General features: G+C 44.2%; 2 protein-coding genes across 2 annotated transcripts in view; one reads left to right on the top strand and one right to left on the bottom strand.

Annotated features, from left to right (window-relative positions):
- RBM20 (RNA binding motif protein 20) overlaps positions 1-26,853 on the top strand; it is a 180,362-nt gene that overhangs the window by 28,358 nt on the left and 125,151 nt on the right. The window lies entirely within an intron of this gene.
- On the bottom strand, positions 14,686-15,528 carry LOC102251629 (S-phase kinase-associated protein 1). Its single transcript, XM_005874541.2, has one exon. The coding sequence runs from the start codon at positions 15,422-15,424 to the stop codon at positions 14,933-14,935; it is 492 nt and encodes a 163-aa protein (XP_005874603.1). The 5' UTR covers positions 15,425-15,528; the 3' UTR covers positions 14,686-14,932.

The raw sequence follows: 26,853 nt of genomic DNA, 5'->3' as shown, positions 1-26,853 counted from the left end.
GGGGCAGCTTCCCCAGGGATCTTCCCGGAGGGATCTTCCCGGAGGGAGGGAGGGAGGGCGGGAGGGCGCGGGGCGTGGATGCACCTGCCCCTCTAGGTTCTCCCGCGCCCTGGGAGCTGCTCCCTTGGCAGCCTCTGCCCCCTGCGCGGGGCCTTTTCCAGGCCGGGGCAGTCACAGCGGCCCGGAGATGATTCGTGGAGAGCGGCTCCTTTCTCTGGGAGCGACAATACCCTCAACATCCTGGGACCCGAACCTTCGGGGTTTTTCCACTAAATGCTTAGGACGCGTTTCTTGTAGGAAAAAACCCTCATGGGCCCACTGTCCAGAGGTAGCTGCTGTTCGGAATAGTCCCCTTTCCTTTTTTCCTACATAAATTATCCCCTCTCCTCCCCCCCCCTGTTTTAATTTAATTGTATGATAATGTTCAATTTTGAAGTCTGCTTATGTCACAACATTATTTTACAAACATACATACTGGCTGCATAATATTTTATTTTTAATTTTTTAAAACTTGATTTTAGAGAGAGAGGAAGGGTGGGGGAGAGAAAGAGAGAGAGAGAAGACACTGACTTGTTCCACTTATTTATGCATTTATTTGGTTGCTTCTTGTATGTGCCCTGACCTGAGATTGAACCCTCAACCTTGTCTTATCAGGATGATGCTCTAAAGGTTAGAGTCTAACCAACTGAGCTACCCGGCCAGGGCTGTGTCTAATTTGTATTAAGTATATATAGCCATTCCCCTGTTGTATATTTAGGTGGTTGGTTTTTCTTCTTTTTTAAAAAATAATTCTGTGGTAAACATCTTTTTGCATAAACTTGTTCCATATGAGGTTATAGTCTCATTATTATAATTCTTTGGGGGGAAGTGTGGGGATATTTTAAATTTCTATATCTCTCTCTGTCTCTCTTTCTCTCTCTCAGGCCAAGGCCGAAGGGGAGGAGAGTAATCCATTTATTTTCAACTCCCTGCCTTTTTTTAAAAAAATATATTTTTATTGATTTCAGAGAGAAAGGGAGAGGGTGAGAAAGATAGAAACATCAATGATGAGAGAGAATCATTTATCGGCTGCCTCCTGCACGGCCCACACTGGGGATCGAGTCCGCAACCCAAGCATGTGCCCTGACCAGGCATCAGACTGTTACCTTGTGGTTCATAGGTCAACGCTCAACCACTGAGCCAAGCTGGCTGGGCTGCCTTTTTTTGTTTTTGCTTTTGTTAATCCTCACCCAAGGGTATTTTTTCCATTGGCTTTTTTTTTTTTTAAGAGAGAGTGGAAGAGAGGGAAGGAGGAGGGGGGGAGAGGGAGAGAAACATCGATGTGAGAGACACATTGATTGGTTGCCTCCCATACGCACCCCTATAGGGGTCAGGAATCAAACCTTCAACCCAGGTAGGTGTTCTTGACCAGGAATTGAAACTGTGACCTTTGGTGCATGGGCCCAGGCTCTATCCACTGAGCCAAACCAGCTAGGGAGGGTTGAGGTGATTTGAGAGGTTACCCTGGGTCAGTGTGTTTAAGGTATAGCGCTACCTGACATTGTCATGGCTTCATAACTCATGGACACACCTTTTTGGGGTGTCTTCCTTTTTGAGGAGAATGAGTCCACTTGGAGAGGCTTTGCCTGTGCAGTTTGAGGAAGTGTCTTTCTGGGCAGGGACTCGACCTGACTTCGTGTTTTAGACACCCCACCCCCTGTTACCCTTTATATTGCAATTAAGTGTTAGGGTTGTTGCCTGGAGAGAGAGGCAACATTTCAGTCCCTTGGTGTATAAGGTGGAAGGGAAAGCATACAAAAGTCACTTATTAGTTATTATTAATTACTAGAAGCCCAGTGCACAGGTCGGGGCCGATTGGAGCCCATTGGGCCAGGCGGCAGGGGGGCAGGGGGGAGGGGAGGAAGCCGTGGGTGGTTGGCTTGGCCCCGCCTCCTGGTTGAACTCCCGGTCAAAGGGACAATTTGCATATTAGCCTTTTATTATATAAGATTAGTCCGCAGATGTACAGTATTGGAAAGGCTGGGCTTTAGTAACAAGTAACCTGTGTAGGATAGTATTCATGTTTGAATTGTTCACAGTCCTTTCTTAAGTTCTGCAAAATCCATTAGAAAACCTGAAACTGTCCAGGCCATTATTCTGTGCCTCATGTTCCTGGGACTTTGCTTGCAGGAACAGTGAGCTCTTCAATCCAAGGCTGCTGTCTTTACCCTCCTACTTTTGAGTGAGAGCAGGATTTCACTGTCCTGCAGTATAAACAAGTTCTGAATATCTCCTTAGCATTATTCTCAATTCCCAGGCCATTTCCAGATGACAGGCAGACCTGAATTATGTAACCTGTAGCTGGACATTTGTGTCAAGCTCTATAATGTCTTCCAAGTCTTTGTGGATCACTTAGAAGCTCACTGGATTAATAGTGTTGAAGCTTTTTAATCCAAATAATTTTAATTGCATTAGGAAGCCTGCATTTTAACAAGCCGGTAGTAGGTGTAGGCATTAAGATTGATACTGCTTAAATCTCTGAGAGCAGATACACGGTCTGTTATTTTTGACGATGTTGATGGACTGTATTCTTTAGACTTTCTTGAGCTCATTCTGTACTCTTAGAGATGATTTAACTATCTCAAATAATTATTTTAAATACTTAATATAAGCCAGTAACTTGAGGGTTCTCCCACCAGAGGATATGCCTATTTTATATGGCTGTGTGTGTGTGTGTGTGTGTGCGTGTGCGCGCGAGCGCGCGTCACCTCTTTGCTTGTAGGTGTGTGTGTGTGTGTGTGTGTGCGCGCGCGTCACCTCTTTGCTTGTAAAGGATAGAAATATCTCACACACTGCCCTCAAGGAGCTTGCAACCTAGTTGTGGGGATAAGACAAATACAGCTGAATGTTTCCAGTCAGGATACACTCCTACAGTCACAGTGTATTGCTGAACAATGATAATGCTCTAAGTGCCAACCCTAGGCGAATGGTCTGGAAGGAGAAGACCCGTGGGGTCTCAGTGTTTGCGGAAGACTCATGGAGAGGGTGGGATTGGAAGGGCCTTGAAGGAATGAGTAGGTTTGGGATCAAGGGAAGTGAAGTTATTGAAGTTATACCCTGAAAAGACAGGTGGAAAAAAGAAGAGAGCCTGGCCTGGCCTGGTGGCTCAGTAGGTTAGAGCATCATCCCACGCACCAAAAGCTTGTGGGTTCGATTCCTGGTCAGGATGTGTATGGGAGGAGGCAACTGCTCGATGTTTCTCTCTCCCTCTCCCTTTCTCTCTTTCTAAAAACCAATAAAAACATATCCTCAGGTGAGGGTTAAATAAATTAAAAAAAGAAGAAGAGTGCCTGGTTAGGAGAATTGTGTTTGTTGAGTTGTGGTGGGTAAAAGGTTAGATAGGGTCTCGGTTTGGGAGGAGCCCAAAGTCAAGAAGAGTGGCTGATCTTTGAAACCACTTCCACAACCGTCGTCATCATCAACAGCCTATTATTAGCAGCTAACCTTTATTGTACGCTTGCAACATGGTTCTAAGGGCTTTTTTTTTTTCATCCTCCAACAACTTTATGAAACAGATAACAATCATTATATCCTCTTTAGAGCAGAGGCACCGAGACATGAAGAAGTTAAGTCGCTTCCAGCTGGTATGCGGCAAAGTTGGGGTTCAGGCAGCCTAGCGTCAGCGTCTGTGTTCTTAGGAGCTTTACTAAGAGTGGAGAGCTCCTGATGCGACTTGCAGGCCCCCCTTGGGCTCTGGAGCCCCGCCTGTCAGGTCAGACAGAACTGGGCTCATATTCTGGCTCTCCCACTAACTGTGACCTTGGAAGTTATTTCTCTGAACCCCCGTTTTATTCTTTGTGAAAAAGAGATAATGATAATATTTCAGGGTTGCTGGGGGGATTAAGTGAAATAATATATGCAAATCCCCTAGCAGAATTAGAAGTAGGGAGGAAGCAGGCAGGACAATGATAGCTGCTATGAGCTTCTATTTCTCACATATACCCAGGGCCATAGAGGGATCTGTGAGAAAGAGAAGGAATGAGCGTAAGACATAATTCAGGTAGATCTTATTTGGTGTCACTTGCAATAGTAATTAGCCAACACAGATGCCGGATGCTGGATTCCTCCTTCCGGAACATCCCAAGAATGGACTGTGAGCCCCGGATGTGATTCCGCATTGCTCCAAGAACTGACTGCATTTCTCTTTGTCCTCTAAAACGTCGAGGGTGAAACCAGGACGTTGCCACTGCACGGCGCTCGGCACAGGCTCCGGTGCCAGTCATGCATTCCAGGGGCTGAATCGGGACTGCTGCAGTGACCAGGCTCCTTGCCTGCTGCTTCCTGCTTCCTGCCCACGGATCATTGTCCTGCATCTCAGAGAGGAAAATCAGATGTTCGAAAGGAGCTTATTTAATTGTCTATAAAGTTCAACAGTGCATGGAATATTTATAACTAAGACAAAGACATTTAAACAAAACATTAAGAAGAAAATCAATGGAAGAAAAACTGCTCTAACATGAAACGCTAATTAGAAATATGACTGTCAGAATTTATGGAGAAACAGCACTCAGCGGGCTTCTCACACTTGGGTTTCTGCACATTTCAAACTGTTCACTTGGTAGTTTTTGTCTGTGTGACATTCTGTGGTTATAGGCGTTGTAACGTTACTTCCTTCAAGAATTTCAAAAGCCACAGCGCAACGTGTCTACAAAGAACAATTTCTAGTCCCTTTCTGATGATCAGTCTACTTGTTCTGATAAACCTATTTGTACTTGTTTCTGTGTCCTTGGTAGAATTCAATTTGGCTTCCTGGGAACCATCAAATATTCTCTGTGGCTCTTAATCCAATATTGGTGTTGAAATTTGAGGATGTAAGAAGCTGTAAGGAAAAATAAAATTAAATAAATATGTCGTGTATCTGAAAATGTGAAAATTGTATTGAAATCCCAGAGTCACTGTAGAAGTTTTCAGTTTCAAATAAGGCTGGAGTCAGATCGCTACTCGCAGGTCTGTTTGGTGCTAAGTGGTATTTTGGAAAAACTGGGGTGTTGCCCATTGTTTCATTTTCCAAAATAACTTTTCAAATTGCTTTGCTTAATGTAAAAGGGGTTTGCATCCTCCAGAGCCTGCTGCTTCCCAAACACCAGGGACACTTCATTCCTAATTCATTCAAGTAAAAGAAGTATTTATTGAGCACCTACTATGTGCTAGGTGCTGACTTAGGTGCTGAGTGATGAATAGAACAGATGTGATCCTTATGGGTGGAGCCTACAGTCTAGTGGAGAAAACAAACATAAACCAAAATACATATAGATAACTATAAAAACATGCATTGAGATAAATAAGAAGAAGAAAAAGAAAGGATTTCTTTCAGTCCAAGGCAGGGGAATAGAGCTATGGGAATACTGAAAAGTTTACTCATACAAAATAGAATTCTATTCAAACAAACAAACAAAAACCACACACACACACACACACACACACACACACACACACACACACCAAAGAGCAAAGATGAAAAGTGATTATGCAAAAAGTGTGTAGGTGTCAAGGAAGTTAAATACTTCAAGTTGACATTAGTTATCCAGTGAAGTGTCACTAAATGGAATTCTGTTTCAGGACACAGAACTTGATTCCATGGCTATGCTGAGACCATGAACAGTGAATCTTCTCACAGTTTGGTCTCTTTAGTTAAAGCCGCATCATACCCACTGCAGTGTCACTCCTGAGTCAGGGCCACCGTGAACACGCCTGATCAGGGGACTGCTCCGTCATTGCTCATCCTGGGAAGATGCAGTTCTGTTCTGGGAAGCATCCTGAGTGTGCAGGCCAGCGGGTCCGGGGTTCTCCCCTCTGCCCTGCGGCTGCTCCTTTGGTCAGTGAGCTTGGCTTCCCTGAGATTTCAAATATGAAGGGGTTGAGCCTGACAACCTTAAAGAATGTTTCTAGGTTCAAATTGCATTTCAGAAGAGATGGACAGCAGGAGAACGTTTGGGGTAGAACCACTTCATATTTGTTAATGAACAAAATAAACTAACAAAATAGAAACAGACTCCTAGGTACAGAAGATAGACTGACAGCTAGCTGTCTGAGGGGAGGGGTTTGGGGGCCTGGGTGTAAAAGGTGAAGGAATGAAACAAAAACAACAACAACAACTCATAGACAATAGTATGGTGATTACTAGAAGGAAAGGGGGTTAGGAGGATGGAGGAGGGAGAGGGCAAAGGGGGGACCTAACAAAATAGAAACAGACTCCTAGGTACAGAAGATAGACTGACAGCTAGCTGTCTGAGGGGAGGGGTTTGGGGGCCTGGGTGTAAAAGGTGAAGGAATGAAACAAAAACAACAACAACAACTCATAGACAATAGTATGGTGATTACTAGAAGGAAAGGGGGTTAGGAGGATGGAGGAGGGAGAGGGCAAAGGGGGGGACAAATGGTGATGGAAGGAGACTTGACTTAGGGTGGTGAACATAAAATACAATATACAGATGACGTGTTATACACCTGAACCTATATAATTTTATTAACCAATGTCACCCAATAAATTTAACAAAAAAATATCTCTTGGCCAGCATGGCTCAGTGGTTGAGCGTTGACCTATGAACCAAGAGGTCATAGTTTGATTCCAGGTCAGGGCACATGCTCAGGTTGTGGGCTCCATCCCATCAGGACTTGTAGGAGGCAGCCAGTCAATGATTCTCTCTCATCATGTATGTTTCTATCTCTCTCTCCCTCTCCCTTCCTATGTGAAATAAAAAAATAAATATTAAAAAAAGTTTAAAAAAAGACAACATATTCATGGTACAGTAGAAGGCACACTGGCCTGGAATCTGAAAGCTCCAGGCTCAGCAATACCACTGACTCCTGGAATGACTCGATTTATGATACTCAAGGCCCAGAGCACAGATGAGCTCCTGTGGGCTGCCACTGTGGTCAGAGACAAGGAGGTTTCATAGTGGGTAAGCGGTCAGGTTCGGGGTTCAACTCCAGAACACTCCACTAGGTAGCAGTGTGCACTCCGGCAGGACATTTGCCCTTCTCGAGCCTCAGTTTTCTCATCTATAAAATGGAGCCTCTGTGTCTCATCTGTAAACACTCCTCTTTTCCTCCAGGGTTGGAGCAGGGATGGGGGCTAAGGTGGTTAGCACAGTACCTGGCACATAGTACGCTGTCATTTTTCTTGTTAAGTTGCTATGGCTTCTGTTACTGTAGTTCTTTCAGGTGGGCACGTCATATGTCACCCCCTATGTCTTGGTGTCCTGCTCATGGTTTTGAAAGTCCAGTGTGCTTTGTGAACCCTCAGATGGTCTCCAAGGGCGAGGTGGGAGGACTGAGCAGGTGGATGCAGAGGGCTGGAGGTCTGTCAGTCTGCAGCTTGGCTGTTTCTGAGGGAGGGCTTGGCCGCAGCGGGAACGCAGGTCTGTCTTCCTCCGGCCCTGACAGACTGAGGCACATGCACACACACTTCCATCCAGGCAGACGGGCCAGCCCACAGATGGCCACAGAGTCAGGCATTTGGTGACTGTCATTCACAGCTCCTGCCCTGTCATGCCAGAGGCAGCTGAGGGCACCTCGGACTTTTTTTCATCTCTACATGGACCCTGCCCCCTTTCAGCCTCCAATAGGAGGACACCCCTGTTTTAAATGTCTTGAAAACAATGATATAGACTTTAAAAACAATAAAACCCAGAAACTGTGAGTGGAGGGTTTGGAGGCGGGCACCTGTTGTCATGCAGGCTGCCCGGAGGGAAAGCCATTAGTTTGCTTGGCAAAGCCACTGGAATGTTCTTGGTGGGGGCAGAAGCCCGGGAGTGGGTGGTGGGTTTGCTCCCTGGGTGTGTTGCCTCCTTCCCAGCAGATGGGGCTGAAGGAATTTCCTGAGGGAGGAGGGACGGCCCAGCCAGGGAAGGCCCGGCCGGGGCTGTTTTCCTGTCCAGATGTCCCATTCATAAAAACCCTCCTCCTCCTTCTCCAGATGGCACTGGCCACTGCCCGCTTTCCCCCACCTCAGGGGTTCATTTCTCTCCGAGTGGGGGGTGGGGGGAGAACTGTCAGCTAAAAAGGTGGCAGGAGCCTCCCTCTCGCAGCTCCATCGTGTTACCACTCACCTGGCTCCCTTGATGGATGGCCTCGGCCTTGCTGGGTCGCATGTTCAGCTGTGAGTCAGGATCTGCCAAGGGTGTTTGGCCAGCGCTGGGACTCACCCACAGGGTGAGCCAGCCTGGGCTCCGGGTGACAGCGACGGCTCACCTGGGGGCCGGGAGCGGTGGGTGCCTGGGGGAGGCTGACCCACCTTCCATGGCTCGGCTTGGTGGGAACTTGCTCTTCCCTCCAGCTTGACCCCCTTCGACTGGGGTGCTCAGTAAGGCTGGGGGAGACAGGTGTTTCCTGGGGGTCAATTTGCCCAGCTGCTCCTTGCAGGGGAGAGCTGCCCTCCCATTCTCACTTCCTGCTCCCCCTGTGTGCTCCCGGCCTGGCCCCATTCCCTTTGTTCCTCTTTTCTTTCTACTTCTTTCTCGCAATCTCTGTCTCTGTTCTCTCTATTCTGGCAAAACTGTAGACGTGATTTGCTAAAACTCATGAAAAATCTTGACTCTGTGTGGCATGTCTGTTTGGGGCAGTTGCTTGATGGAAGAGGCAGGGGTAGCTTTCCTCACATTCCTAGCTGACCACGCAGGGCAGTGAATGAAGAAGGGACACGTCTACGGAAGGCATTTCCCTCCTTGGTCAGGGCTGCATGAGGAGCTGTGGACAGAACTGGCCCTGTGTCCTCAGAGGCACTGTCTCCCTCTGCTGTCAGACCTGTCTCCTCTGCTGTGGGTGGGCGCAAACCTCCCTGGCAGACACTTCCAAGAAAATCCTGGGTCCACCTATCTCTTAGGGCTCGTGTAGGCTTGAGAGACCCCAGGGGAGACTTAGACGTCCAAGCTCACCCTTCTATGTAGTATCTGCAGTACAGGGATCCCCATGCTATACTATAGTATATATATATATTTCTTAATTGATGTCTCTACAGAGAGGAAGGGAAAGGGACAGAGAGCTAGAAACATCGATGAGAGAGAAACATCGATCAGCTGCCTCCTGCACACCCCCCACTGGAGATGTTCCCGCAACCAAGGTACATGCCCTTGACCGGAATCGAACCCAGGACCCTCCAGTCCGCAGGCCGACACTCCATCCACTGAGCCAAACTGGCCAGGGCAATATACTGTATTTTTTAAAGGGAGTGTTGGTTAAAGCAAGGAATCCCCTCTGCTAATCCTGTCTGCCATCAGGTCCCGGGCATGGAGTGTCAGTGACGCTGGACTTATTTTCACAGTTGCCTTTTTTTTCCTTTTCTTTTTCTTTTTTTTTTTAAAGATAAGGATTATTATTATTTTTTTCCCACAGTTGCCTTTAAGCCCCATAAAGACCAACTTTGGAAGGTGATGCTGGCCTTGACACGGTTGCTGCCGCTCCCTCAGCCTCAGACCCCACTGAGGGGTTTCATCGCAGTTCTTCTTAACTTGTTATTTTGAAATAATTTTAGACCTACAGAAAAATGGCAAAAATAGCACAGAGAGTTCCTGTGTGCTTGTCACTCAGCTTCTCCTAGTGTTAACGTCCTGCATAACCTCGATACATGTATCAAAACCAAGAAAGGAATATTGGCGCAATGCTGGTCACCAAATACAGATATGTTCATTTTTATTTTTTGGATTTTGGCAGTTATTCCATAAATGCTTCTTTTTTCTATTCCAGGATGCAATCCGGGATCCCACATGACATTTAGTTGTCACATTTTTATAGCCTTGTCCAGTGTATGACAATTCAATCTTTTCTTGTCTTTCATGACCTTGTCTTTTTTTTAAATTCTCACCAGAGGATATTGTTTTCCCATTGATTTTTAGAGAGAGTGGAAGAGAAGAGAGAGAGACACTGATGTGAGAGAGACACATTGATCAGTTGACTTCCTCACACTCCCGACTTGGGGCTGGGGGAAAAACCTGCCACCCAGGTACCTGCCCTTGACCGGGATTCGAACCCTTGACCCTTTGGTGTGCCTGCTGATGCTCTACCACTGAGCCACACTGGCCAGGGTGACCTTGACACTTTGGAAGAGTACTGGCTTGTTATTTTTTTTAAAACAAAGACCACTCAACTTTTTTTGTCAAAGGCCAGATAATAAATATTTTCGGCTTTGCAGGCCATATGGTCTCTGTTGCAGCAACTTAGCTTTATGCTGAAGCATGAAAACAACCTTAGATAATATGTAAATGAATGGGTGTGACTATGTTCCAGTATAACTTCACTTATGAAAATGGGCAGAGGTCCAGATTGGCCCTCGAGCTGTAGTTTTGCAACCCCTGCTGTAAAAAGACCGTAGATTTCCTCTGATATGTTCTCATGACCAGATTGAACTTATGCATTTTTAAAGTAAGAGTCCCACAGAAGGGACATGCCATGTCAGTGCATCACTTAATCGCTTGGGTAAGGTGGTATTAACTGTAAAGGTAAAGGTTGATTTTCTCCCCCTGTGGGATTAAGAATATCTCCAGGGAGATCCTGTAAGGTTATGCAAATATCTTGTTTCTCCTGAAACTCCTGCCTGCTAATTTAAGCTCCTCTTTGGTGGAACTTGCCTGTAGCAGTTACTGCTGTGGTTCTGATGCTGAATTTCCGTTTCACTCTTGTCTTCTACATTTATTAACTGGAATTCTCTTCTAAGGAAGAGCTGCTCTTTCTTCCACATTAATTTGTTTATATCAGTAAAAACTCATAGATATTTTTTCAGTTTTTGGATTAGGATATTCACCATTTTTGAGGTGGCTGCCAAATACCCCTCTTTTGGACTTTGGTCTCATTTAACACTTGACCACTTTCTTGATTTCATAGTTGGCTTTCGTTTACTTGTGGGCATCAGGTGGCCTCCGACCTCATAGGTCGCTCTTCATTAACTTGTTAATGGCAGAAGGCAGTTATCTTTCAGCCCGAGCACTGGCCAAGCTTACACGCGCCATCTACCACGCAGGTGGCTGAGTTGCAGTGGGAGGCCAGCCTCAGGGCGGTTGGAGCCTGTTGGGTGCTGGGTAATTGGTTTCCATGAATCTTGTTGGGTGGAGGAGGAGTTTGTAGTATTTTCGGGTACATGCCAGGTCAGGTTTGAATTGTGAGTGTCACCTAACACTCACAATTGCTCTTAAGAGCTCCTTTTTTATTCTGTTTGTTGGGAGACGTTAAGGGTAAAAACCTGACTTAGGTGCAGAGTTTAAAGTGAATAGGATTTCATTGCTTTTGTAGGCACATTTCTAGATAAAAGTAAAATGTCAACTTAAATGGCTCCATTAGAAAGCCAAACAGGCTTCCAAAATATGAGCCATCTGATCTGTTTTTAAACACAAAATTCACGTGTTGAGTCAGCTTTCTGAAGTAGGAGAAACTTCTAGTACTCCCCATAATTAAAATGATTGCTTTAGTAACCGCATGGAATATTAGGTGAACAGCCAATGAGTGTGACTCTTACATTTTTGTTCGCCCTTTAAGTGATTTCAGGAAGTGTGCTTTACATAGGGCTATCTGATGGTGATGGAAGAGAGAAAAATCAGAGCATGTACTCTGACTAAGAACAGGGCTGTATCCCTCACTTCGAAAGATTTTTTAACTAATGCATTTTGGAGGGAAGGGTGAGTAAATTTACTCAGCCTTTAAAGAAATTCATAGAAAGAATTCTCCCAGACTATCAGTTAAGGAAACACACACACACACACACACACACACACACACACACACACACACACACGGATAGAATTATCATTTGCCCAAGACATTGTTAAAGTCAGAAAAAAGAGGGGGAGCTTCTGATCTTGCTCTGTTATAAAATTCACGGACAGAGCCTCATAAATTAACACACACACACACACACACACACACACATACAGGGATAGAATTATCATTTGCCCAAGACATTGTTAAAATCAGAAAAAAGAAGGGGGAGCTTCTGATCTTACTCTGTTACAGAATTCACTGACAGAGCCTCATAAATTGCAGCTTAATTTGTACCTTCTTTAGGGTAGAAATGTGTGTGCTACGGAGTCCTGTGGCAGTTCAGGCAGGTTCCCACTGGTCACTGAGAAGTTGCATTCAAAACTTGGCACGCTTTTTCTATGAACATTTTCATCTCTCCTGAGATGTCAAATTGGATGAGAAGCCGAGCTACTAGTACTTAAAAATAAATTATAAAAGGGAACCACAGACGTTCACTATGTGTTGATTTCACTCTCTGTGCAGCAGCCTAATAAAGCCCATGCTCAAGGCCCTGGCTGGGTAGTTCAGTTGGTTAGGGCATCATCCCAATATATCAAGGTTGCAGTTCGATCCCCAGTCATAGCACATACAGGAAGCAACCAATGAATATATAAATAAATGGAACAGCAAACCGGTCGGTCGGTCTCTCTCTCTCTCTCTCTCTCTCTCTTCCTCCCTCTCTCAAAGATAAATTAAAAAATAATAAAGTCCCATGCTTGAGTGAGCTGGAGATCTCTTGAACTTAGGGCCACCAAAAGAATCACTCCACCAATGTAATATGAACGAGACAGGTGGAGAACGATGGTGTCATATCTGGATGATTGTGGTAGATCCTGACATCTTGAGAAGTGAATTGATTCCCAAGGTCTAGTTTTAGCATAGGTTCCTGGGTCTGCCTCTGAGAGAGCCACATGCTGGAAATGACGTGAAGACTGGGTTTGCTTTGTAAAAGGAGGCCATTGGACCAGCTGTTGGTTTTGGGGGGAGAAAACATTGTGTGGGCCCTTGCTGTCCTGCCTGGATTTGTGATCGTGTTGGAAGCTCGGCACTTTCCCACGTAACCTTACAGAGTCATTGTCATCATGTCCTTGGCGGGCATTTCATTCCATCAAGTGCACAGCGCATTTCATGTAACCGCTGGAGGCCTGGGAGATAAGAGTGGAAAAGGGCCCTGTGCCCTTCTGAGCGGTGGGTGATCTATTTTCGACTTGGAGACTGGTGACAAATTTGTCTTCTGTCAGGTCAAACTCGCAGGACCTTCTTGTTTTCTGTTCTTCTGTTGACAGCTGTGTCCGTGTTCAGAATGGTCATAGGGTAGCTGGAAGATAGCTCTGGCATTTAAACACCTAGATAGGAAAGGGTGGTGGAATGTTTTTTTTTTCTTCCCTTTGCTATTTTGGGCAGCAAGTCCCTAGTAGTCCATAGTGAGAAGTGAAGAAGTGAGGAGAGCCCTTTGGGAGGGTGGGCAGGAAAAGATGCCCAACTTCTGGTGTGGAAGGCACAGAGGGAGCAGTATTTCTACCACTGGTGGGTTTCAGTACCCACAGAGGAATGGCTGGAAGGAGGATGGAAAATAAAGTTTGGATGTGAGCTAGCCTTGGGTGGAGAGAGGGTATGGAGAAGAAAAAAGGCAGTTTTTAAAATTAAATTGCTGTATAAAATAAAACTCATGCACTGAAAATTGCATTTCTATCATAATTTTATACAATGTAAGATCTTTGTTGTTGTTCATCCTCACCAGAGGATATTTTTCCATTGACCTTTTAGAGAGAGTGGAAGAGAGAGGGAAAGACAGAGTGAAACATCAGTGTTAGAGAAACACATTGATTGGTTGCCTCCTGCACACGCCTGGACCAGGGCCCGGGCCTGGGAGGAGCCTGTAACCAAGGGACATGCCCTTGACCACAATTGAACCTGGGACCCTTTGGTCTGCAGGTGGACCAAAGCCAAACCGGCTAGGGCATAAGATCTTTGCTTTAAAAACACAATGGTGCGGTCTGACCTAGTGGGAGAACATTCTAGAGACCCCGTTAATCCTCAGCAGTGCTTGAGACAAATTCGAGTAGAACTTAGTTTAAGTGCCAAATCCCAGCGTCTTGCATCCACATATGTTAGCCATTGAGCTTTGACAAGTTCTTTATTGTTCTCATCTGCAAAATGAAGCCAGCGCTACCTGCCTGCCTCACAGGGCTGTTCCAAGTGTCCAAGGTACAATGTTATGCTACATTGGCAGGGATGTTTAGATATTTTGTAAAACCTGTACTGGAAACTAGGGGTGTCACTCCCAGACCTCACTTTCCTCTATTTATTTATAGTGGCCATTGATTCTTCGCCTCATCCCTCCTTTACCCAAGGCCGTGGCTCCTTCTGAGATTCTGATGAAGGGAAGGGCCTCCTCCCCTCCCCACACACAATTTAGGGGTTCACACTTTGTTCTTTTTTTTTTTTTATGTGATTATAATATATGAAAAAGGCAGTGAGGTAACTATTCATTTGCTTTTTATGTGGACGAGGGCAGAACTGTAGCTAACTTTCTAGTGGAACATTTGTAGGAGAGGAACAAGAGACAGAGGCGAATATAGCTTACTTTTTTCTGGACAATTCTATCTTACCTGAATACAAATTAATATTATTATTTTAATCATAATTCCATGGGGAATACCCTTTTCCTTTGTAATTCTGCTTTGTCTACCAAAGAAGCTAGTCCCAGAGAATCCTGGGCTGCCCATCTAGTTACCTTGTTTTCTAGCAGCATACTTCAGGCTACTTCACGGGTCGCTGTTGTTAGACACCCAAGTTCAGTGGAAAGGCCCACTGAAAGCATGACATAAACACTAACATAACCAGGCTATTTTTGACATGTGTGAAGGTAACTATCTGGGACAAAAGCACATGAGTTTTTGTGTTGTTGTTTTTTTCTAGAGAACCCACAATTCAGTTTTATTCAGAGCAAAGAAAAGATATTTTGATCATACTGGAAGAAACTCAGCCATAGGTTTGGAATCTGTACCCAAACTACACATGCAATGAAGACAATATTCTGCTAATACAATTGATTTGCTGCTGCATTTGTCTACTGTTTGCCTAATATTAACAATTATAAACAGAGCAGTGCAACTAGTATTTGGAACAATCCTTACAGTGTTACAGTGTCAGGCACAACTTTTCACTTCTCTTCACACCACTGGTTCTCTTTGCGTACCTGGGCTTCCTCTTCTTCAGTAAAGTCATTTTTTATATTGAAGGTCTTGCGAATCTCTTCAGGGGTTTTCCCCTTGATCATATTGGCAACAGTCTTGCATGTAACATCAAGCAAACCTTTGATGTCTAAATAGTTTGCAGCCAGAATTAGTTCAAATAGTGTTCCTTGGTCAACTTTGAGGAATTCTTGGTCCCAAACAGGAATATCATCTGTTCGCTTTTCTTTGTTCTCATCATCCTCAGGAGGAGGAGGGTCATCCTTGTGGTGGGTGCACCACTGAATAACCTTTTTTAATATTGCTGCATTAACATTTGGTAGAGGAACTGGGTCATCATCGCCTTCATCATCCATTCCCAAATCTTCTAACATGGTCTTGATAGTCACAGATTGTTTGGCAATTTCAACATCAACTTCAAATATCTCTCCATCAGAACTCTGCAATTTAATTGAAGGCATGGTGCTCGGTCTCAAGGAGAGAGCGGGCCGGACGCTGACGAGAGCCGGGCAGCGTCAGCAGAACCAAAAGGAAAAAGGTGGAGAACAAGGCCACTTACCAGGGGTTCACACTTTGAAAGCCAGTTGAGAACCTCTGATTTGACTGTGTTTTTTCTTCTATGGAAGTTATGATTCGATCTCAGAGAACTAGGTTTTCATAGATGCCTGGCGTTGGGAATTTTCTGCTTGTGTGCCTCTTCCTCCATCATTTATATTTCCAGTGGGAGAAAGCATTAAATTATGTTCTTAGTATGAGCTCAGTGCTTTCCTAGTACTGCCCCCCTTCAGCGACAAGCGGCAAGATTGCAAACTGACAAAAGCAAGATTGCAATTGCAACAAAAGGCAAAGTTGAGTCACATGGTACCGACAGGGAAAGTGGTAAGATATTAAAAGTAGATAAGTCAAAAGCACCCAATTCATATTTCCCTTCCCATTCTTCAAATGTCATAGCTAACCAGAAGGCAAACTTTTTTTAAAAAAATGAATCTAATTATTGTGGTTTAAATCATTCATGATATATTTATAGCTGAATGATTAGGTTGGTTGATGTGGCAGAACTCTCAGATCGTATTTATGGTCATTGATGGTTTTATGCATTATTAGAGAGAAGCATAGTTACACCAAATTAAACAGAGACATCTGATCCAGACATCAGTTCAGTAATTTCATGGGAAAAAATAAATCTAAATGAGCAAAAAATGTTGTGGTATTAACTCCAATGTGATGGTATTACAAGTTTTCCCAGTTAATTAGTAACACATTGTAGAACAAATGTTTGAAACAGAAATCTCATGTTTTAGCATTATAAAAAAGAGCCCTGCATTAGAAGGCAGGCGAGGGGTCCCAGCTCTCTCACCACCGTGCTGTGTGACCTTGGGCAGATCACTTCACCACTCTGGGAACCCAGGAAACAGGACTATGTATCTTAAATGACGGAAGACTCTTGCAGTGTTAACATGTTGTGGCTTTAAATTTAATTCTGTGATGATTGCTGCTTCTGAAAAAAAGTCCTGTTAACATTTAACATAATGCAGAATAGTGGCCAAATTGTATGTGCATAGTTCAGCATATTGTCACCATTCTAACCCATCCTGGATTAAGAAATGAAATGTTATCAATATTCCAGAACCGCCCCCCCCTTGTTGTCTCTGAATTGAGTGTTACTCCTAAATGTGTGTGTGTGTGTGTGTGTGTGGTGTGTGTGTTGTGTGTGTGTGTATGAGAGAGAGAGAGAGAGAGAAAGAGAGAGAGAGAGAGAGATATTAAGGTGATAAAATTTTTTAGAAATTTGGAAGTTTAACATTAAAAATCAAAAGCTTTATTTATTTGGAATCCTGTTAATCCAGTTCACAATCCCCTATCGACTATTTTGAATTTCTGAATAATTCTGAAAACTGAAAGTTTTTAGCAAAATTATTTTGCAACACTGTCTTACAAAGGGCAAGTGGCTGTTTGTGGTCTTTATTTATCCTACATGGTGTGACTGTCCATGTTCTTGCTAAATAAATGTCCATATGTTTGATGATAAATGCTGCCCTTGGACCCCAGTGGGGTTGAATGCACAGCACATGTGCCATGCTTCTTTGAAATCAAAGAGATTCTAAATTCCAAAGCAAATCTGGCCCCAAGGATTTTGGCTGAGGGATTGTGGATTCAAACCACAGCAAATTGTTTATAGGTGGTACACCCCAACTTTTTTATTGCTTAGATTTACATGATCTTTATCTGAAAAGATAAGCACGCACAGTTCTAGTTAACTACCTGGTGCATTATTGGACATTTTTCTTCTAACCATACATTTAAAAAAAAGCTCACTTCAATTTTGGACTAGTTTAGATTTAATAATACATTGCACCCTAGCTGGTTTGGCTCTGTGGATAGAGCATTGGCCTGCGGACTGAAGGATTCCGGGTTCAATTCTGGGCAAAGGTACATGCCCAGGTTTTGGGCTTGATCCCCCAGTAGGGGGCGTGCAGGAGGCAGCCGATCAGTGATTCTCATCATTGATGTTTCTCTCTGAAGTCAATTATATATATATATGATGAAAAGTTGCAAAAATACTAGAGAGTTCTCATCTACCCTTCTTTACCCAGCTCCCCCTAATGTTACCGCCTTACATAACTAAGGTACACTTGTCAAAACTGAGACATTAACATTGGGTATTGTACTATCGACTAAATTATAGACATTATTCAGACTTCCTCAGTTTTTCACTGATGTCCTTTTTCTGTCCCAGGATCCCACATGGGCATTTAGTTGTCATGTCTCCTTGATCTCCTTGTCTGTGATAGTTTCTCAGTCTTTCCTTATTTTTCACAACCTTAAGGAATGAAAAATAAGCTTTGAGGAATATTGGTCAGGTTGTGACAACACAGGTGGACCTTGAAGGCATTATGCTACGTGAAATAAGCCAGACAGAGAAGGACAAATACTGTATGATCTCACTTAGACATGGAGCAGGGGGAACTGAAGGAAGGGGGTCAAAAGGGACACACTTCCAGTTATAAGGCAAGTCAGTCCCAGGGATGTAGGTACAGCATGGCAACTATGGTCAACACTGCTGCGTGGTGCATAGGGAAGTTGTTAAGAGAGTAATTCCTAAGAGTTCTCATCCCAGGGTGAAACTATTTTGTCTTTTCTTTTTATTGTATCTATGTGAGATGATGGATGTTAACTAAACCTGTTGTGGTAATCATTTCACAATATCTGTAAATCAAACCATCATGCTATATGCCTTAAACTTATACAGTGATACATGTCAGTTTTTTTCTTGAGCTCCCTCCCCCCCCAACAATTGGAAATAAAAATAATACTGGTCAGATATTTTGTAGTAGTCCAGGGGTCCTCAAACTACGGCCCGCGGGCCACATGCAAATACAAATATTGTATTTGTTCCTGTTTTGTTTTTTTACTTCAAAATAAGATATGTGCAGTGTGCATAGGAATTTGTTCATAGTTTTTTTTTAAAACTATAGTCCGGCCCTCCAACGGTCTGAGGGACAGTGAACTGGCCCCCTGTTTAAAAAGTTTGAGGACCCCTGTAGTAGACCTTTCAGGCATTTGTTTGCTCATTTAAATTATTGTTTGTAAGCTTTTTAAAATGAAACTTCTAATTTTGAAATCATGGTGGATTAACATGCATTGTATAAAATAACACAGAGAGACCTGCGTATCTTTTACTCAGTTTTCCCCAATGGTAACATCTTGAAATCTATAGTCCAATATCACAACCAGGATATTGCCATTGATACAGTCAAGGTACAGAGCATTCCCATCACCACAAGGACCCATCATCCAGCCCAACTCTCTTGTACCCGCTTGGTTCAGCTCATGTTGATTGAGGTCTCCTGTGGGTCAGGCTCTGCTCAGGCCCTGGGAGACAGAGGTTAGCTTAGCTTCTGGGAGACAGACATGAACAAGGAGACATATGTGCAGAAGATAGAATGTCAGCTAGTAAGTGCTGTGAACTAACATCAAAAGACTAAGGACTCAGAGAAAGAAGGAAATTCAGAATTCTAGCTTCTCTTGAAAATTGAGAGCTTGGTCACATTGGGCCAGACTTCCCTCTTAGCACAGTAGGTGTTGTTTGTCTCCCCACTCCCCTGCCCCTTTATTCTGTTATTCTGTTGTATTGTATTGATTGACTTTTGTATGGTGAACCATTCTTGCATTCTGGGAATAAATGCCACTTGGCCACGGTGTACAATTAGCTTAATATGCTGCTGAACTCAGTGTGCCAGTATTTTGTTGATGATTTTGTGTCAATATTCATAGGATGTATTGGTCTGTAGTTTTCTTGGTATCAGGGTTATGCTAGCCTATTAGAATGAGTAAGGAAGTGTTCCCTCCTCATCAATTTTTTTGGAGAGTTTGAGAATGATTGGGGTTAATTCCTTAAATGTTTGGTAGAATTAACCAGTGAAGTCATCTGAATTTTAAGTCTTTATTGTTGAGATTATTACAGACTCTTCCTGCCCCTCCCCTTCCCTCTGAGAATCGTCAGTCTGTTCTATTTCCATGCCTCTGATTCTATTTTATTCACCAGTTTATTCTGTTCATTAGATTTCTTATTTGTTTATTTTGATTTTTGGATTCAATTGTTGATAGGTATGTATTTGTTGCCATTTTGTTGTTCATTTTTTTTTCTTTTTTTCTTTTTCTTCTTCTTCCTCTTCTTAAAGAATACCCTTCAACATTTCATACAATACTGGTTTGGGGTGATGAACTCCTTTAGCTTTTTCTTGTCTGTGAAGCTCTTTATCTGACCTTCAATTTTTTTTTAATATATATATTTTATTGATTTTTTACCGAGAGGAAGGGAGAGGGATAGAGAGTTAGAAACATCAATGAGAGAGAAACATCAATCAGTTGCCTCCTGCACACCCCCAACTGGGGATGTGCCTGCAACCAAGGTACATGCCCTTGACCGGAATAGAACCCGGGACCCTTCAGTCCGCAGGCCGACGCTCTATCCACTGAGCCAAACCGGTTAGAGCTGACCTTCAATTTTAAATGATAGCTTTGATGGGTAGAGTAATCTTGGTTGTAGGTTCTTGCTATTCATCACTTGAAATATTTCTTGCCACTCCCTTCTGGCCTGCATAGTTTCTGTTAAGAAATCAGCTGACAGTCGTATGGGTACTCCCTTGTAGGTAACTAACTGCTTTTCTCTTGCTGCTTTTAAGATTATCTCCTTGTCTTTAGCCCTTGGCATTTTAATTATAATGTGTTTTGGTGTGGTCCTCTATGGGTTCCTCTTGTTTGGGACACTCTATGTTTCTTGGACTTATAAGTCTATTTCTTTCACCAGGCAGGGGAAGTTTTCTGTTATTATTTCTTCAAATAGATTTTCAATATCTTTCTCTTCTTCTGGCACCCCCATAATGAGAATGTTGGTACAGTTAAAGTTGTCCCAGAGGTTCCTTACACTATCTTCATATTTTTGGATTTTTATTTCTTCTTGCTCTTCTAATTGAGTGTTTTTTTGCTTCCTCATATTTCAAATTATTGATTTGATTCTTGGAATCCTCTACTCTACTGTTGAATCCCTATATATTATTCTTTATTTCAGTCAGTGTATGCTTAAGCGGCCCACATAGGTACTGGACCAGCCTGTTCCATGCTGCCACACCTCCTACCAGTCTCAGTGTGCTTTCTTTTTTACCTATCTAGTTGTAGGACTTCCATTCAGCCAGTTTTCCAGTGGTTCTGTATGATGGTTGTTCTGTATTTCAGTTGTAATTTTGATGTCACTGTGGGAGGCGGCAAGTAAAGGTATTTACCTATGCTGCCATCTTGGTCCCCCTTCCTTCCCTGGATCTGTTGGGAGGCTTTTGAGTAATGATTCAATTTCCTTATTTGTTACAGATTTTCTCAGCTTTCCTATTCCTTTATGGGTCAGTTTTGGCAAATTGTGTGTTTGGCATTTGCCCATATCAACCATGACCATTTTTAAACAAAATAGTGACTTTGGCAAAATAGTGACTTTTGTCTATTTGATTTTGGTTACTTTTTTGTCTAATCATGAAAACTCTCATTTTAAATAGCATATTATTTCTTTACAAAGTAAAGTATCAAGGAACATGAGGGTTTTGCTTGTTATTATTATTGATGTATGTTCTATTTTTGTAAAATATTTAATAAAATATTTTACTGTGTGTCTTCTGACCCATTAAAAGTGGGAAAGTATATACAAGATTATCAGGCTACAGTTGCCAAATGGAAGAGGGGTTGGTGAGACAGGTGAACAAGGGGAAGGGATTAAGATGTACAAATTGCCGGTTATAAAAACAGTCACGGGGATATAAAGTACAACATAGGGAATACAGGCAATAATATTGTAATAACCATGTATGGTGTCAGGTAGGTACTAGACATCATGGTGATCATGTTGTAAGTTATATAAATGTCTAATCACTATGTTGTATACCTGAAACTAATATATTGTCTGTTAATTGTAGAGAAATTAAAAAGAGGACTATGAGGCTATATAAAAACGTTTTCAACATACTAGTTACTTACAGTTTAGATAGAGGGATTCTATGGAATTTTGATAAGTTTTCATTATCAACTGACAATTATCCTCACTCTTGTAAACTGACGTTGCTTTTATATGGTCTTTAGTCCATTTAATTGGTACAACAGAATGAACTGTATTAGGCTCAAGTTGAAATTTCTCCAGTTTCTTTTCAGCAACTGGTTCAGAGCCCACAGAAGCAACCCCCATCTCTGTGGTGCGAGAGCTCTGTGACTGCCTCTGACTCCCAGGGCGGTGTTTTCTGGTGGAGAGTCATTCATTCAACAGTTCTTTATTGAGCACCCGCCATGTGCCAAACACTGTTGTGACCATCGATATTCCAGTGACACAAAATGCAGAAGCAATCAAAGCAGACCACTTCCTGTGTGTTGGGAGAACCAAATGAAAAGGCAGCTGCTCCTCAAAAAGAAGAGGATTCTGCCGTTCAGACTGTAGAACCTTTCATCCTGTCCCTATAATGGAGTGACCCAGTCCCAGGCATGGTATCGTCTGGGGCTGGGTTGGTCCTTACGTCGGAGGTGTGAGCAGTCCCCTTTAAGGAGAGGGGGATTGTGATGAAACAGTAGGCAAATTTGGGCTGGGCCTTGGAAATCTTTCAAAATTATATGTGAAAGGTGATATTCTCTCTTCAGAGGAAATTATGGCAAAATGGTATCTAATCATTTCATTGCAACAGGAGATTGGACTCAAACTTCTAATGCAGGGAGAGGCAGATGAGAGAAGAGTTGACGCTTGAATTAATTCTGAGTAGCTCTGCTGGAAGCGAGGAGCTGGTGATGGTTTGGATTAAAATAGTAATTTCCAAGCCATAGGCCTTTCAGCAGCAGCCAACTGGTTCTTACCACAAATGGGGAACCAGTTCTGTTAGAATGTACCTTAGTATTGCATGTTACTCAGACACCACGAGAAGCTGACTGGTGTGTAACTTGCAAGCTCCTCCAATTTTGAAAAACACTCTCCCCAAGGAATTGGAGTAAATCTGGCCAGTGGCCTCCTAACAGCGAGTCAGACATGTGTCAGGAAAATTATTCTAACAGAGCATCATGTCCACGGTCAAAGGTTGTGCCTTTACCTCTTGAGTTACATTTTCATTGAGAGGACGGCATTGAACTGTGCAGGTGCTGTCGCTTCAAAGGGCCCTTAGGGCTCTCCACACACGATTGAATTTCTTAGGACATCCTTAGATAGAGTGAGATGATATCCCCGAGTGCTGAAATCGTTCACTTTTCCGGCCCCTGCTGAGTTGTGACCGAAAGTCCCCGGCAGTTTAACTGAGGTGCTTTATTCATCTGCAGACTGGAAGCCCAGGATTGGAAATTTAACACGATATAAATAATTAAGTCCCAGCTTCCACAGGTGCAGAGGGCATAAATAATCCAACTGCATGCCGCCCGAGCATTCCATATCGTGGGCCATTTAGATTTAATGCCCAGGCACTCACTCGTAACTGAATATGTCAGAACGCAGCTCCTGCCCGGGACAGGGGAAGGGTGCTATTTCAGAGCCGTGTGCTCGCCTGTCTGCTGGAGAGCTGCCTCTGCCCTCGGCCTCTTCTGAAGACCCTTTGCTGGCTGGGTCTCCAGGGAAATTCATCTGTCTTCCTGCCCAGCACTGAAGACCGGGATCTACATCCAATTCTTTTTGTGGCTAAATGAAGGAGGTGATTGATATATGGAAGAGCAACCCAAGAAAATCACTCATTTAATTGGAGGCATTTGGGGAAAGATGATGAGTTCACTGGTATGGGTGGACCTTGAACACTTTATTCTCAGAGTCAGGCATTTGAACCTGAGCCCATTCGAACACTTGGGAGTGGCTGAAAGGTGGTGTCCTTTTTCTGCTTCAGCAGCAGATCCCATGAAGGGCACTCAATCCATTTTCTGGTGACCAGAGGTGAAAGAACACAGCTACTCATTCGAATTATGTCTGCATCACTGACATGGCTTTGCACGTGGTCGAGACTGAATACGTTTGCTAAATGAGCAACTGAAAGAACAGATGCATCATGAGGCTTTGTTCAGCTTCCTAGTCATGGTCTTGTCAGATCTGGTGCCACTCACGGGGAGGTCCCCGACCAGCTGCATCCGCTGGGAGTTGGTTAGGGATGAAGATCCTCTGGCCCTGTTCCAGATCTGGGTGGGCCCAGGAATCTGTAACAAACCCTCCGGCGATTCTGATGCCTACTGAAGTTTAGCACCACTGGCTTCAAACAGGGATGCGATTTAAGAATCTTATACCTACTTCCTCTCTCTCAGTAGAAAGTCTCCACAGCTGGTTGCAAGAGAATCCCATCTTAAAGCCCTTCATGCACATGTTTCTCCCCTCCCCAAGCTTCTCACTCAGTCCTCTAGCATTTGTCTTATGTGTCCAGATTCTCTGCTCAGTCTCTTCTAGGAAAATAGAGATGGGGTGGGGGGGTGGGTGGAAGGCACATTTCCATTTGCTGTCATGTCAGACACTTTCTGGATGCCCACCGGGTGCTCCAGTCCCTGTCCCCAGGACCTTGGCGCTCCGAGGGAGGCAGACAGGGAGGTGATGAGTGCTGGGCCTGGTGAAGGTGTCACTCACTGGGCTGTGTCCCTGGGAGCACCCCGATGGGCTGAGCTCAGACCTGCACTGGGTGGGGTCAAAGAGGCTTCCTGGAGAGGTGCTGCAGGGCCACCTCTTACAGGATAAGTCGGGTGGCAGCAGGTGCATGGAGGGAGGGAAAGGAGGGGCTTTCAGGTGGAAGGGGCAGCATTGCTGAAAGGACACTCTACAGAGAACTTGATGCAGCTTTGGGGACTCTGTACTTACTCGCCATTTTACTTTTGAAATCGAATTATATCCTACATATAGTGAAGTGGACAACTTTTAGGTCTGCAGCTCAGTGAATATTTAAATTTGACCTCACTCTTGCAGCCATCACCCAGATCAAAATATGGGACATTTCCAGTTGCTTGAAAGGCACCCTGTACACATTTCTTCTAGTTTATTGGGGTGACATTGGTTAATAAAATTCTGTAGGTTTCAGGTGTACATTCTATAAGACATCATCTGCATATTGTACTGGGTGCTCACCACCCCAAGTCAAGTCTCCTTCCATCACCATTTATCCCCCCTTTACCCTCTTCTACCTGCTCCCACCTCTCTTTCCCTCGGGTAGTCACTATAGGTTCTATTGTTTTGTTTTGCTTCTTGGGGACTTTTTTTTGGACTATAAACTTCTTGAGAAAAAAATTTGTTTTGGTAGCTAAAGATCGCTAACAGGCTGAATATGGCTCCAAATTATGTAGTTATTATTTTCTTATTATTTTTAGAGAGGTAGAGAAGAGGGTGGGGAGAGAGAAAGAAATAACGATTTGTTGTTCCACTTATTTATGTATTCATTGGTTGATTCAGGTATGTGTCCTGATCAAGGATCGTACTTGAAACCTAACCAACTGAGCTACCTGACCAATGCCTAACTATGTATTTTGGTTTTAGCTCATTGCTATTATTTAAAAATTGGGGGATTTCCCATGAGAATCAAAAGATCTGGCAACACTGGGCTCATGTACCTTGGTGGGCTGCAGCTGGGTAGGGACTGTCCCCCATAAAGTTGGAACATCTATTCTTTGCTCATCACTTATCTGCTTATCGCTCACTCCTGGCCAGCTACACTTCTGTTACCTGCCTGGCTCTGTGGGCATCTAAGTTTGTAATCCCTGCCTTTAAGTATTGTTTTGTCTTTTGGTTTGTGGCCTCCAGCATGGCTGAGGGTGCTTAATACTTTTTATTTGTTCACTCATCAGTATGTATGGAGCACTGACCATGAGCGAGGTACTCGCCAGATGTTGGGAACACAGAGGTATTCAGGGGTAGAAAGACAACATATTTGTTAGCTTGCCATGCAGCTAACCCCCCCCCCCATGTGTGGCACTTCCTGTCTGCGAGTTCACTTCTCGCTACCCCCGTGGATGCCACCCGTGCTGGCTGTTTCCTGATCTCTGAGCCCACCTGTTCCTTATAACAGTCATACTTCTGCTGTCACCTTCCTCACCTTTGTTTCCTCCCTGTCTGGCCCTCACCCGAACCAGAACCTTTTGCTCAAGTCCCACCTCTTCTGAGAAGTCTTCACTGAGCATCCCTTTCTCTTGGGACCTCCCTCCTCTGAACGCCTATCAGCATATTTCCCATGCCACCAGCAATCCATTCTGTCCTTGACTCCCTCAGGTGAAAAAAGAAAAGGCCCATTGCTTAAGCTCAGTATTGCATTCCCTAAGGGCAGAGACCTTGCCTTCTATTTCCTGACATTACCCCATGCAGCCCTGCATGGTTTTGAGCATACAGCAGGCGCCTAGTAAATGCAGAAGAGACGGTAGATGGCAGCACCTGGAGGTTGGGGTCAGAGAGGAAAGCACAGGAGATCAGTGCCAGCCTCCTCACTGGGAGTTGCCCTCCCTGGCAGTTACCCTGCAGGGATCCTGCCTGTCTCCAAGGCCTAGCGTCCTTGCGAGAACGTTGACACCCTTCAAGGAGGCCACAGACACTCCGGCCGCTGGGTCACAGGCATTCTGGGCAGAGTCATGTGAGGTGGCATTTGAGGTTCTCCCCTTACAGCCTGACACAGTGTCCCTGGGGTGGCAGGAGAAGGCTCACTGAAGATGGCATGTGGCTGGAACAAGAAAGTGTCATTTTGATGGCCATTCCCTCAGCCTCTGCCATGGTCCCTTCAGCCTGGGCTGCCTGCTCTGTCTCACTTTTCTTCCTGACTCAGTGATACCCATGGCTGAAGGCAACCCGATTGCAGGTAGCCGCCCCACACCTGGTAACACTGCCTCCTGCAAAAGTACCTTAGATGTTGGCAAAGGATGGTGACCTTTCTTTAGTGGACTTCTGCTCCCAGCCCAGCCGATCAGACCACGGCAGTGGAGGTGGGAGAGGTCAAAAGAGCCTTTAGTTTAAGGTTCCTTTGGCAAATGCAGTCCCCTTTGCTAAGGTTCTGTTATATGTCACTTGGTGTGCAGGGTTCCAACAACTACTTGGCCTCTTGTCAGGGAACATGATAGAATGTCAGAACCTAAGCTAATGCAAGATATGTTTTGCCTCGCCAAGTCATGCACAGCCAATGCAAGAAGCCCATCGGTCATCCACACGTCTGCACCATGTGGCCACAGGGCTCCACTGGTGGGATTTAGCCTTTCCAGAGCCACGTGATGTGGGAGACCAGGCACACAGTGGCTTCTTACTCAGAGCATGCTCATTTTGAAAAGCATGAGGGCATCTCTCAAAAAAGTGCACATTCTTAAAGGGCACGTGTTTCCTTTTCCCCCTTATATGTCCCCTTTCGATTGTTACCCTTCTCCCCCATTCCCTCCCCCTCCCCCCACA

Source organism: Myotis brandtii, unplaced genomic scaffold (assembly GCF_000412655.1).
Source record: "Myotis brandtii unplaced genomic scaffold, ASM41265v1 scaffold441, whole genome shotgun sequence".
Taxonomy (NCBI): domain Eukaryota; kingdom Metazoa; phylum Chordata; class Mammalia; order Chiroptera; family Vespertilionidae; genus Myotis; species Myotis brandtii.
The sequence above is the reverse complement of the archived record's forward strand: the minus strand, read 5'-3'. Positions and strand labels throughout refer to the sequence as shown.

Coding starts and splice junctions, on each gene's coding strand:
- LOC102251629 (XM_005874541.2), bottom strand. CDS start 15,424: ATGCCTTCAATTAAATTGCAGAGTTCTGATGGAGAGATATTTGAAGTT.